The sequence below is a fragment of the Ptychodera flava genome, chromosome 19 (genome assembly GCF_041260155.1).
Source record: "Ptychodera flava strain L36383 chromosome 19, AS_Pfla_20210202, whole genome shotgun sequence".
NCBI lineage: Eukaryota > Metazoa > Hemichordata > Enteropneusta > Ptychoderidae > Ptychodera > Ptychodera flava.
Window position 1 is genome coordinate 703,605 of NC_091946.1, and position 14,143 is coordinate 717,747.

A 14,143-nucleotide genomic window follows, 5' to 3' on the forward strand; every position below is an offset into this window, starting at 1 on the left:
TCAGGAACTACTCATCTGATCATTGTTATATTTGGTTTTTAGGTACCTTAGGCCCAACTCATATAAACATATAGATTTGATGTCAATATTTGATGCTTTCTATTTTTAATGAATTTTTTCTTTCTTTTTTTGCCATTTTAGTAAAAAATCTTTTTCTCTTAAACCAATGGTCAGATCGCTTTAAAATTTGGCGTGCGAGTGCCTTGAGAAAACTCAAAATAAAATTCATCAAAATTATGGTAAAATTTGCGTATTTGTATTTTTGGGCAATTTTTGCCATTTTTGTTTTAAAAAAATCTTCTTTGAAACTTTGTATGCCATTACTTTCTAATTGGGTGTGCATGTTTCTGGGAGTGACCTGAAGATGACTTGATGAACTCAAGGCGAAATTTGCAAATTTTGTGGTACTTTTTGCCATGCTTTCAAATTTGGTACACAGGTGAAATGTAGTAGGTCATTCTTTCAAAGTCAAGTACTGCCTGTGTAAATGAGCAGATTATGATTGTGCTGTTCCAGGCTGAGGTTTTATTTATAGGAATGATGCAATGTTAGACAGTAATGTTTTAACTGAATTTGACTTGCATTGTATGTAACTCTTGTACTGTATAACCCTATCAATTAACCCAGAAAAAAATAATTAATATGATTTTAAATAATTGAATTAATTAGGAAAAAAATAAAGCCAAAATAATTTTATTATAGAATTATTAGAAAGTTAAACTTTTTGACAGTTCATAGTGAAATGCTTACCATCTTGGATGATTAAAACATGTAAAGGCAACTTTCCTGAATCCCAACTTTGACATATTCTGATCCGTCATGTATTGTTCTCTTTATGTTACCTAAAAGAAATTACTCATAATAGTTTGTCATGATAGGTTGGTCAAATAAATAGAGATAGAGAAAGTTCTAATTTCCATTTATGGTTGACTTGGTGAGGATAAAATAAAATTACTTTTTGAGGAAAAAAATAGAGTGGTCAATTAAAAGAGTGATAAAGTGATAGGGTTTTTAGCTCCCATAGCCATATGTATATATGGCAATGGAAGCTATTCTTATAGGCTAGGGAAATGTCTGTATGTATGTATGTCTGTATGTCTGTACGTCTGTATGTCTGTATGTCTGTATGTCTGTATGTCTGTATGTCTGTCCGTCAACATCAAAAACTCCAAAACCGCTGTACATTTCATCTTGATATTTGGTGTGTACATGGATGATGGGCTGTAGATGAGATTTTGTTCAAATGAAGTTGTCATTGCCAAAAATATGCAAATTAAATGAAAAAATGTAAAAACAGTCAAAATTGAAAAAACTCAATAACCACTGAGCAGATTACATGAAAAATTAGCATGTAAGTACTTTGGGCTGACATGAAATGATTGTGCACATCTTGGGTCAGTATCTTGGACTTGCTATTTTTCATGAATTTTTTTGTAATTTTCTCCCATTTTTGGTCAAAAAATCTCCTGCTCTGAAACCACAAGTCCGATTGATTTGAAACTTGGTATGGAAGTGCATAGGAGTGACCTTTCCCAAATTTGGGCAAATCGTGGTGAAATTTGCATATTTTTAGTTTACCATCCATAGACTCCCATGTATAAGGCAGATCTCCATAGACTCCCATGTATAAGGCCACGAAAAATAAAAATTTAGTTTCTCATCGTATTCATATTGCAAAAAGGATGCAGTGACACAATTTTTAGTCCCCACAGATGAAGTCCAGTGAGCTTATAGATTGGGTCATGTCCGTCTGTTCGTCCATCCGTTCACGCATATATCTCGGATATTTTGACAAAATGTCATGTGACCTTGATGACCTTTGATCTCAAATATACATATTTGTCCATAACTCAGTAACCACAAGTGCTACAGCCTTCATGTATGGTATGATGGGACACCTTATGACGCAACATATTGTACCTCATTAATTATGTGCATATCTAATTTTGAGCGAGCCAATAGAGCTAGAGGTCTGATTTTTGGTATATAGGGATAACTTAGCAAAACAATTTTTTTGACAAAATGTCACGTGACCTCGGTGACCTTTGACCTCAAATATACATATTTGTCCATAACTCAGTAACCACAAGTGCTACAGCCTTCATGTATGGTATGATGGGACACCTTATGACGCCACATATTGTACCTCATTAATTATGCACATATCTAATTTTGAGCGAGCCAATAGAGCTAGAGGTCTGATTTTTGGTATATAGGGATAACTTAGCAAAACAATTTTTTTGACAAAATGTCACGTGACCTCGGTGACCTTTGACCTCAAATATACATATTTGTCCATAACTCAGTAACCACAAGTGCTACAGCCTTCATGTATGGTATGATGGGACACCTTATGACGCCACATATCGTACCTCATTAATTATGTGCATATCTAATTTTGAGCGAGCCAATAGAGCTAGAGGTCTGATTTTTGGTATATAGGGATAACTTAGCAATACAATTTTTTTTGACAAAATGTCACGTGACCTGGATGACCTTTGACCTCAAATGTACATGTTTGTCCATAACTCAGTAACCACAAGTGCTACACCCTTCATGTATGGTATGATGGGAGAGCTTATGACGCCACATATTGTACCTCATTAATTATGCACATATCTAATTTTGAGCGAGCCAATAGAGCTAGAGGTCTGATTTTTGGTATGTAGGGATAACTTAGCAAAACAATTTTTTTGACAAAATGTCACGTGACCTCGGTGACCTTTGACCTCAAATATACATATTTTTCCATAACTCGGTAACCACAAGTGCTACACCCTTCATGTTTGGTATGATCGGACACCTTATGACGCCACATACTGTACCTTAATAATTATGCGCATATCTCATTCTGAGCGAGCCAATAGAGCTGGATGTCTGATTTTTGGTATATAGGGATAACTATAGGAGAGAAATTATTTGACCAAATGTCATGTGACCTCGATGACCTTTACCTAAAATATATGTTTATGTCAATAAATAAGTGTTATGTCCTTTGTATTTAGTAGGATGGGAGACCTTTTGACAACACACGCTTTACCTCATTAATTATGTACACATCTAATTCTGTGCAAGCGAATAGAGCTAGAGATCTGATTTTTTGGCATATAGGGATTAATTAGCAATATAATTTTTTTTTTCAAAATGTCATGTGACCTCGATGACCTTTGACCTTGATTATACATATATATGCATATTTCAGTAACCACAAGTTCTATACCCTCCAATTTTGATAGGATATTAGACCTTAAGATGTCACATCTTGTACCTCATTTATAATGCGCATATGTATTTCTTGGCTGGCCAATACTGCTAGAGGTCTGATCTTTTTTCCCGATTTAGAACCATAAATAGACATGCCACATGTGTTTCAAATTGGGAACAACAACATAGACCTATGTGCCCATAGATCTCAACATATACACTCCAGTGATACTTCTTAATGACCATATTTTCCTGCCCCATCAAGACTAATACTCCTATTACAAGTGGGGACTATGTCATTGTAAATGACTTGTTGAGTTAATGGTTGTATCACAGTATTCGATATATCTCATTCTGTATTTTTTCCATTTTATATTCTGAATAATTACATTAAACATATTTCACTGTCTCCAGTACATTTCATTTAAGTATTTTCACTTCATGCACTTTATCCCTTTCACACATGTTCAAATATCTGACAAGAGAACAAACACTAAATAGTCCAGGATGGGAGCTACAGTGTCATTGACGCTATTTTTATGGTAAAGCTGGGCTGTAAGATTCCTCATGTGCTATTTATAGCGGATGTATGTCCGTCCACATTAAAACCTCCTAAACCGCAGCTCCTACCATCTTAGTATTTGGTGGACAGTTGCACCCAGGGGTGGAGATGTGAATCTGTTGAAATGAACATGTCAAAGTCAAAAATATGCAAATGAGGGGAAAAAAGGGAAAAATTCTGCAAATTGCTAAAACTCTGTAACCACTGGCCAGATTTGGTTGAAACTTGATATGCAGGCTCTTTATAGTGACTTTAGTAACATTTCTTCAAATTGTGGTGAAATTTTGAAATTTGTATTTTTTGGGCGATTTTCCCCTTTTTTGTTAAAAAATCTTCTTTTCTGAAAACTTGTATGTATGATCCTAGGGTTGGACTTTGTCAGATTTGTCCAAATTATGGTGAAATTTTCATATTTGTATTTTTGGGGCAATTTTTCCCATTTTTTGTCAAAAAATCATTTTCTCCCAAAGTATTTGTTGGATTACTTTAAAACATGATAGTCTTGATCCTAAGGGTGTTTTCTGTCAGATGTGTAAAAGTCATTATGAGATGGAGCATTTCATATTGCTAGGGTATAAGATTAATTTGGACTTGCAATGGAATTTTTTTTAGTAATCAACCTGTAAGAATGCAATGTCATGTGTGTACTAGTACTTAGTATCTCTGTAAAATGGGAGCACAGTGTCATTGACACTATTTTTTTGAAAAATAATCCACAGACATTATTTTGTGTTTTTTTCAGAACATAGGAAATGTCCTGTAATTCAAATTTTGTAACATAGTATAGATGCTTTGTTGATGAAAACACAGCTTTTTGATTTCTAATCAACTTTTACTTTTAATAAGTATTGTGTAGTGTAATAATATTATTGCATATACTAATTTTTGTTACAGTGTATCAACCTCTAAAAACATGACAACCAGTGGTGGTAGTATAAGAACATCACACAGTAAAGAGTATCTTCCATCAGTAACCAAACCACAAGTGAGTGTTCAAAGATACACTGTTTATTTCAGTCAAGAATGACATTAAACAATCACATGCAATGTTAAAAGGAAAACAGTAATTTTATTGTTGTTGTGCATCTTATGTGAATTGCAAGGGATAAAGATGCTTGGTTATACTTGTAGTCAGAAAATATTTTGACTGCCCCCCCCCCATCATTATATAAACTATGGAACCTGCCCCACCCCCTCCATCATTTTATAAACTATGGAACCTTCAGGCATTTGTATGATCTACTAAATGCTGTAGTGACAACAAACATTGCATATATATCTCTGATATGTGTAGAGTATTTCATTATAAATAAGATTGCATTGTTGTATAATTTAGCAGAGACTTGAAGGTTCTAATTCCAACGGCAGTACATCGTCACCAAAAACTGGTGGGGATTTATTACATGGTACTTACAATGAAGAAGAAAATGCTGCTGCTTTTGCTGCTGCATTGGCAGAATGGAGACAAAGTCGAAAACAAAGTTCATCAAATTCATCTCCACAAAGTGCTACTCCAATATCCAAACCAACAGGTTTGTATCTCGTATGCTGTCAGTGTTGTGTCGGCTGATCTTTATGTGTCATGCAAAATGTATTGAAGCAGTTAGATGTCCTTGAAAAAGTTTGTTTTGACAACCAGCTTAATCATTGAAAAAAAGCACATTTCAATCCCATTGTGACTGTTTAAAATTTAACCCTTTTCCTGCCTGAAAGTATCACTTCCCCATCAGCCAAGTCAGTAAAAAGCAGTATTGAGCCAAAACATGACGTACTTTCACCCACTTGGCTTGGTCTGTTATAGCATCTTTAGTCCCAAAAAAATCAAGTTTACAGTATTTTTGTTTTCAACAGCTTTCAAATGTACATTATTATGTTAAAATACATCATATGGAATATGTTGTGTTTCATTAATTTTAACCATCTTGACCTGATGGTGAAATATGGACTTGGCAGGAAAAGGGATAAATTGGACCATGTGCACATGAAAATGTACAAGGCATTTCATGGAAATGTAGAATTTAGTTTATCTAGAGCAGCCATGATATTAAGATTTGGATAGTGTTTGCGACAGTTATACAAATGAAAAATTATTTTCTCATTTGTACATGATGTACAAACTGCACACGTATGCACTCTGTAACTCTATTACCAGTGTTTTTGTTGTCTTTCCATCTTCAACAGTTTATATTCTGAATGTTAACATTTGTTTTCTTCAGAAAGATGGAGTGAAAGTCCAGATGTTATGATAGAAGTTAACATGGAATATTGCCAGATCTGTCTCTTTCAAGAAATCAATGTTACAGTATTACAATAGGTTAAACCCAGAATAAATAGACCACAGTGCAGACAAAGCCATGGGCACAAATGCGAACAGTAAAACATGTATTTCCATAATCGTTTGTACACATGGGCTCATTTATACCAACATAACGGGCTCTCTTTGGGATACTGAATCAGTGAAACAAATTGTGTCCGTTTATTCTGGAGTAATACTATTGAAATAATTGCACATATCATGAAGCTCGGAATGTCTGATTATAACTGATTACAAGATAACCATTGTTTATTGTTTAATATGATGAATGTTGTGGCAAAAAGATCATTAGACTTTATTAGTGCTGTTCTATGTACCTGACACAGACAAACTCTATTTTGCTTTGCTTTGCAGTAACGGAAGCATCAATGGAGACAGATCCAGCAAGGGCTAGTGTTACACCAACCGTAGATATTGAATTCAAACAACATTCTCTGAGTTATGCTGATAGATTAATGTTGAAAAAACACAGAAGAACAGAACTAGATCCTATGCATACACCAAGGTTGACTGGTAGTACAACACCATCCACTAGATCTGTCTTGAGCTCAAGGCTTCAGTCAGCCTTTAGCAATTTATCAGGTAGGCTTCATGTGATCATATAATTGTAAAAAACACCACACAGTGTTTTCAATACATCAGTGTTGGGTATCGCCTAGTCTATGTCAGAGGTATATTGCATTCAGAACTTGTTTTATGCTCTATGAATTATTGCATCAAATCAGTTCTAGTGGTATTATAGCATCTAATTTCCAACTTCCAAAATAATTATTTTCATTTATGCAAAGTTTGTTACCAAGCATTTTTGAATATGTAAATCTATAGGTAATCAGTTATTGTCAATGGCCTAAAATCTTGCAATTTCTGTATCTATTTATATGGAATCGTACTTGTCACATAACATCATAAAGATTATTTTTTGCATTGAAGACATGTAGTCTCCATATCTCCATTAAACAGTAAAGGATGTTGTAGTCATTCATCTGCCTGTACCAGTGTATTTGGCAGTGGCAGATCTCCAACACTGTTACTGTAATGATTGGCAATTCATTGATCTTATCAGCCCTGATTCGCGTTATTGAGTTGGCAAATCAAATTATTTGTGTGCTCCACCCAAATATAACAGCGTTGTGATCTTCAACCCTTTCCTTATTTTAATGCTTGTGGGATGGCTGTGGTGCTGACTCAATCACTTAATCCCTGATACGGACAGCGGATTAACAAGTTGGCTATGTTTTCGGAGCAATTACAGTGGTGTATACACAAGTTGGAGAGGAGATAAGGACTTGTCGGTAATATATAAAGCAGTCAGACGGTGTGGAGTTGAACTCTTTATTTGAAATATCACAGTCAAAATTAATAAAATCAAATAAGGTAAACCGTGGCACAAAAAACCCTCCCAACACCAGGGGACTTTTATCTTTCCCCTGTGTACAGTGAAACACAAGGTCAAATTTCATAAACAAACTCAACTTTTGAACTTTTGAATGGCATCTGACTGCACAAAACCCTTTACAATGGGTAAACAATGGGTACCACATCTGGCCTGGAGTGATTTGCTTAGAGAGGTAGTGATTAATAATTTAATCAGCCACTAATACTCACACGTTTTGATATCAAGTCAACCAGGCCTCATCTTTCCTAGAAAGCAACCTTGTTGAGTCAAACAGCTATGGCTCAGTTTTTCATTCATACAGAAGGTATATTTGCTGTGATAATCAATCAATTAGTCATGTCAATGACCAGACTAATGTGATGGAACAGTTGATACATTTGTATGAAAGTAAAAGTATTGGTCTATAGTCTAAATTCCTTTGTGTGTGAACAAATCAAAGCTATCGAGTTTTGTTTGGCTTTAAGGTGAGTTGTTGGTGACCATAGACGCAGTAATTTTATTTTACGTCCATGAGGTAACTTACTAGTAATTTCCACTGATCTTCACAACATTCACGACAACATCAGCTGCCTTTGAGGTCAAAGAGGAAATCTTTGCATGGTATTATCAAATTCCAACAGCACAGCCATAGTGGTAATCATCATTTATCATAAATAGTGTAAGGCTTAAATCATAACAGTTTACAAGGCTTCCCTCCAACAAAGATTTGTATCAGTCAATGAATTTTAGACAATACATACACACTATGATTTGGCAGTGGTGACACCAAGAGCTGTTCATGGAACACAGTTGTTTACTAACTGCTCGCAAATTATACAAAGGCATGGGGTAGCAAATAAAGCACAATCATTTTAGCTCATATTTGGTATTTATATAAATACCAAAAAGCTTATATGGTGAGTCGATGGTGTCTGTATGTGGTTATGTATGTGCGGATGTATGTCCGTCACACGCAAAGGCTCCCATACCGCCAAAGCTACCATGTCAGTATTTGGTGTACAGGTAGATGCAGGGGTTGAGATGTGAATTTGTTCAAATGAACATGTCACAGTGTCAAAAATATGCAAATGAGGTAAGAAAAGGGGGAAATCCTGCAAATGTGCAGGAGTGGTGGCAGTAATTGAAACAGCCCACAAATCTGAGTAAGAGATTTTTTACCTTTAACCTGTTTGTATGCAGGGTACCTAGTATGTGTGGGAGTTGTGGCAGTAACTGAAACAGCTAATTAGTCATTTCCTGTTATTGTTTATGAATTGTGACATATTAACAGACCTGCTCAAACCATAGACAGTAGAGGGGGGAAGACTGTCTATGCTCAAACTAAGAGGGACTAGCTGTTTCTGCTATGCATGTTGCTAAAGTTGACCTCCAGTACCTAAAGTTTCAGACCTTATTTACTTTTGTCATTCTTGTTTTTCTGGTTTAAATATTTCTTGTTGTTTTTCTGGTTTTACTGTGCAGAAATCATTGTCATTACATCAAAGTAGAATTTTCCTGCACTGAACAGATAGAAACAACACTTATTGTTTATCTTTGGTATGTACCAATTCTGATCAAATTTGAGCGACACCGTATGATTGCGGTATTTTTATTTGATACTTAAGTGATCATTGAAATCGGAGAACTGCCCCCTGATATTGTTTATTTTAAACTCTGTCTGCATTTCTGTGTATGAAGGGGGTGTTTTGGATTTGAACAATTGGACTGAAACAATGTCTCTAAAGCAGCGAACAATGTGTCCTCATACATTTGAGGATGAACGAGGAACACGTGCATTAAGGCAGTCAGGTGCTAACTTTGCTGTAACGCCGCACTAGAGTATCACTAGCGCAGCGTTAGTGTTTTGGAAAGATAATCCTGATCTGTACTGTACCATTGTCATGCAAGACATCATAAATGCAAGACATCATACAGTCCCAAACACATCAATGCAAGATATCATACAGTCCCAAACACATCAATGCAAGATATCATACAGTCCCAAACACATCAATGCAAGATATCATACAGTCCCAAACACATCAATGCAAGATATCATACAGTCCCAAACACATCAATGCAAGATATCATACAGTCCCAAACACATCAATGCAAGATATCATACAGTCCCAAACACATCAATGCAAGATATCATACAGTCCCAAACACATCAATGCAAGATATCGTACAGTCCTATCCCATACATATCATTGCCATGTAAGACAACATAGGGTCCTATATAGCATAACCATGCAAGACATACATGTACAGTCTACTCTCATACATACCATAGCCATGTAAGACATACAGTTCCATACATATGCCATTTTTGCAAAGCATCATACAATCTCATGCAGCATAGCTATGAAAGACACCTTTTATACCATAGCCATGCAAGACAGACAGTTCTGCATATGCCATATGCCATTTAGGCAAAACATCATACAGTCTCATGCAGCATAGCTATGAAAGACATCATATGGTCTTTTATACCATAGCCATGCAAGAGTCTTGCATGGCTATGGTATAAAGACTATATGGAGTCCTTCATGGCTATGATGGAGTCCTTCATGGCTATGGTATAAAGACTATGCCATTTGTTAGACATTGTACAGTCTCATTTGTCATGGAAAGTAATCTACGACTAAATTTTCTTTCTTCTGATAATTTCAGACCAATGAATTCGCAGTTAGTACCATGTAAAACATCTGAATAGATATTTATCATTTTGTATTTGACATTGCAGATGAAGAAGCTGAATTGGAAGAAGAACATGCAAGATATGTCAAGATGTTCAGTCCAAGAAATCATGAACCACAACTTAGACTAGACAGTGCACTCTCCATCATTGAAGTACCTGAAGTAAGCTATGTACCATTTTTCATTTTAGCTTATCTTTTTAGCTACTATAGACTATAGTCTATAGAAGCTATTGGGATGGGTATCCGTCCGGCGTCCGTCATTAGTCTGTATGTATGTATGTATGTATGTATGTATGTATGTCAGGGCTCCCCCTAAGTCACCCAAATGATTAGCCAACTGATTAGCCAAATCAAAAATCTTGTAGCCGCTTTGAGCAACTTTTAGCCAGTTTATGATCTCAATTAAGCGTGGCAATTACAGCTTTCTCCGCATTCAGGAGTCCTAATTTTACAAATCGAGATGTTTTGTATGATGTTCCTGATACTTTTTACATTAAAGACATGTTTATTCAGTTTATATTGAATAATCTGTGTTTTTATGACATTTCCAGGATAGAAATACTTTTTCATTTCAGATGGTAAACTTTTACCACCAGAAATAAAATAAGGTATCGATTGAATTCTAAAAATCTGGTAGCAAAGTGAAGTGTATATTACAACAGGTAGAGAACATTATTGCGGCATTTATTTAGTGTTCACAGTATGATAGCTTGTCATAAGCTACAAGCCTCTCATGCGGCAAATTTATGCAGTCTTCCATAACCAAAATGTTTTAGCCACAAGAATAAAAAACTGGTGCAGGAGAAAGCATTTAGTAGCACACTGGCAGTGTAGATACAATTGGCCCCGGTGTTACTTGTATGTCATAGTTGTGATCAAGCAGGCTGAATAGTATTTTGAGTATGAGTATTTTTCTTGAGAATTTCTTGAGACCAAAGGGTTTTGCCAAACACAATTGCAACTCTTGTAAAACAAGACACAATGATATATGTTCATTTAAATTACTCACTGTTGAGAGTATATTACATTGTTTTAATGATTATGATATCATTGTAACACAGATATATTTTCACTTGATATTTTGATATCATAAAGAAATGTCTGGTTATGTTTACTTCTACATCATTAAACTGGTCGAATCTGCAAAAATATTAAAATAATTCAGAATCACATAATTTCTGGTATAGGTTATAGCAGTTTGAAATAGACCGAATTAACAATTTTAATAAATTGTTGCTTTAATGTTTACATGCAAAATTGCAATTCACAAATGTGATGATTTGACAATGGATATGCTTACTGCAATTACTGTTGACAATATTCATTGCCAATGACTCTTAATAAATTTAATTTAAAACTGACAGTCAAGCTGAATGCCATTTAAATTGGAAGACACCAAAATTACCTTTTACCTATTGGACCACCCTAGGTGGCTCTTTTGAACCATAATTGTACACTTAAGGGGTCTTCATGCATGACATCACATGATGAGATGACCTAGACTTGACCTTTCAGAAAACCTCAGTTTTTCTCCTCTTCCTTTGTATTATTGCTCCGTTTGTGAAATTTCCCTTTTAAAATACGGTTTTTACTATCAAACTGAGTAGTTGCAGGCCAAATTTTGATTCTAGCAAAGTAGGTAAAACTTCTAGATAGACGAACGGGACTCACGGAGGCAAAACAAAGCCTCTATGTACCGCAGACGGAACAGCAACAATGTCTGCTCCACGTACCAGGGAATTTGTAACTTTGTAGAAAGGAGAGTAAACTGTTTCAATACATTGCAACTTTGTAGGAAGGAGAGTAAACTGTTTCAACATCTTACAACTTTTTTATTGTTAGCTGTAGTTTTTTGTTGAGGTGGCACCTGGGCAGGAAAAATTCATTAGCCACTATGTTCGCCAAACTGGATTTTTGTAGCCATTTTTAACTTTCTTTCGCATTTGGCTAATTGGCGATCGGGTAGCGGGAGCCCTGTATGTTTGTGAGGCATCCATCCACTCAAATATCTTGAGAACCGCAGTACTTACTGATTTGATATTTGTTGTGTAGATGAAAAATATGATTTTGAGAAACTGTTTTTTTTATTTTTTTGATATTGTTGAAAATATGCAAATTAACGCCAAAAAAGGCATTTTGGTAAAAAATCTTCTTCATAACCGCTGGTCAGACAGCTTTGTTATTTGGTGTACAGGTCCCTAGGGATAACCCAACTTAGATTTGTTCAAATTGTGATGAAATATGTAAATGTGTATTTTTAAGGAATTTTTTTGTCATTTTTGGTCAAAGTTTGACTTACATTGTATGTAATTCTTGTACTGTACAAACCCTATCTATTCACCTAGAAAAAAATAATTATGATTTTAAATAATTGAAGTAATTAGGAAATCATCAAAGCCAAAATAATTTTAGTGTAGAATTATTAGAAAGTTCAAGTGTTTTGACAGTTCATAGTGAAATGCTTACCATCTTGGAGGATTAAAACATATAAAGGCAACTTTCCTGAATCTCAACTTTGACATATTCTGAACCGTCATTTATTGTGCCCTGTATGTTATCTAAAAGAAATTGCTCATAATAGTTTGTCATGATAGGTTGGTCAAATAAATAGAGATAGAGAAAGTTCTAATTTCCATTTATGGTTGACTTGGTAAGGATAAAATAAAATTACTTTTTGAGGAAAAAAATAGAGTGGTCAATTAAAAGAGTGGTCAAAGTGATAGGGTTTTTATGGTAAAGCTGGGCTGTAAGATTCCTCATGTGCTACTTATAGCAATTATGCAATCTGTGTAAACAGTGCAATGGAAGTGTTACATGATTCCTTATAATGCTTTTGATGACCTTGAACTTCTTAAGTTTCAAACATTTGTCTCTTCTGTGTGCTTTCTCTGAGTACCTACAGGCTCAACTTATTCGACAGAACTTATTTGCAATGTTAATTTGAAAGTTAAAATGTGCTTGGTTAATAGGATGAAAATACTGATAAAGATAACCATTCTTTATAACCTGACAGATATGCTGTTGTTTTATGACGTAAATCTTGATAAGCAAGTCTTGTTTACTTTAATTAGAATGTCATTAACTCTCGTTTATTAGCTACTATAGACTAATATAGTCTATAGAAGCTATTGGGATGGGTATCCATCCAGTGTCCGCCGTCAGTCTGTATGTATGTATGTATGTATGTATGTATATATGTATGTACCATAAATTCCCAATTGAGGCCGCACCTCTATAATTGAAGCCGCACCCTGACTTTGAAACATTGTCTTGGCTTATTGTTTGCCCATTTTGGGTTTTTGAATTGTACCATAATAGAAGCAGCACCCCTTCTCTGAGCCCATCATGAAACAATGCCTGCTGAAATTCACACCAGCTGGCTTGCGTCGCGTCATTGACTTGTGCCACGGTCCCTCCACAAAGCGGTCAAGAAACGCCACTACTTTCTTTTGTTATAGTCCGGGTTTCGATTGGGCTGTCTCTGTTGATTTTACTAATGGGGATAATCCCTGATTATCATGCGCATGGCGGAAGGTGTTTACAGTTATATGCATAAAATTATCGTAAGCAGAAACTTAATTCTCCCAAAATGCATTCTGATTATTGTATGCGCATGCGTCTAAAAGGTCAAAGTTTATTTACATCTGCGTCCTCTGAGAGAGATCACGTCGAGTGATGCAGCGTGAGCGACATTATGTACAAGTTCGGAGACGATTTCGTCAATTTTGACAACTCCCATGTTGATTGGAATGTCATTTTGGAAGATGAAAATCCATGACAGAGAGTTGGGCGCCCAGGCATGGGGAGGTTGTGTCATCAAAACATATTGACACTTGTAGGGTTTCTAGGTTCTATAAATTTGGCGGTCTGAGAATTCGAAAGGTCGACAAAATCAAAACATTGGGTTGGGCAGTAACATGCGTTTATAGGAAAGAACAGATTCCGTAATGAATATGATTGCCTACTTTTGAGAAGACTGAACGATC

The 14,143-nt window shown here is 35.5% G+C and overlaps 1 protein-coding gene across 1 annotated transcript in view; it reads left to right on the forward strand.

The window, feature by feature from the left end:
- The window catches only part of LOC139118316 (uncharacterized protein DDB_G0284459-like), a 57,025-nt gene that overhangs the window by 25,539 nt on the left and 17,343 nt on the right, over positions 1-14,143 (forward strand). The window contains exons 9-12 of the mRNA XM_070681569.1: positions 4,661-4,751; positions 5,103-5,298; positions 6,435-6,662; positions 10,202-10,317. Of these exons, the coding sequence (XP_070537670.1) occupies positions 4,661-4,751; positions 5,103-5,298; positions 6,435-6,662; positions 10,202-10,317 (631 nt within the window). The remainder of the gene's footprint in view (positions 1-4,660; positions 4,752-5,102; positions 5,299-6,434; positions 6,663-10,201; positions 10,318-14,143) is intronic.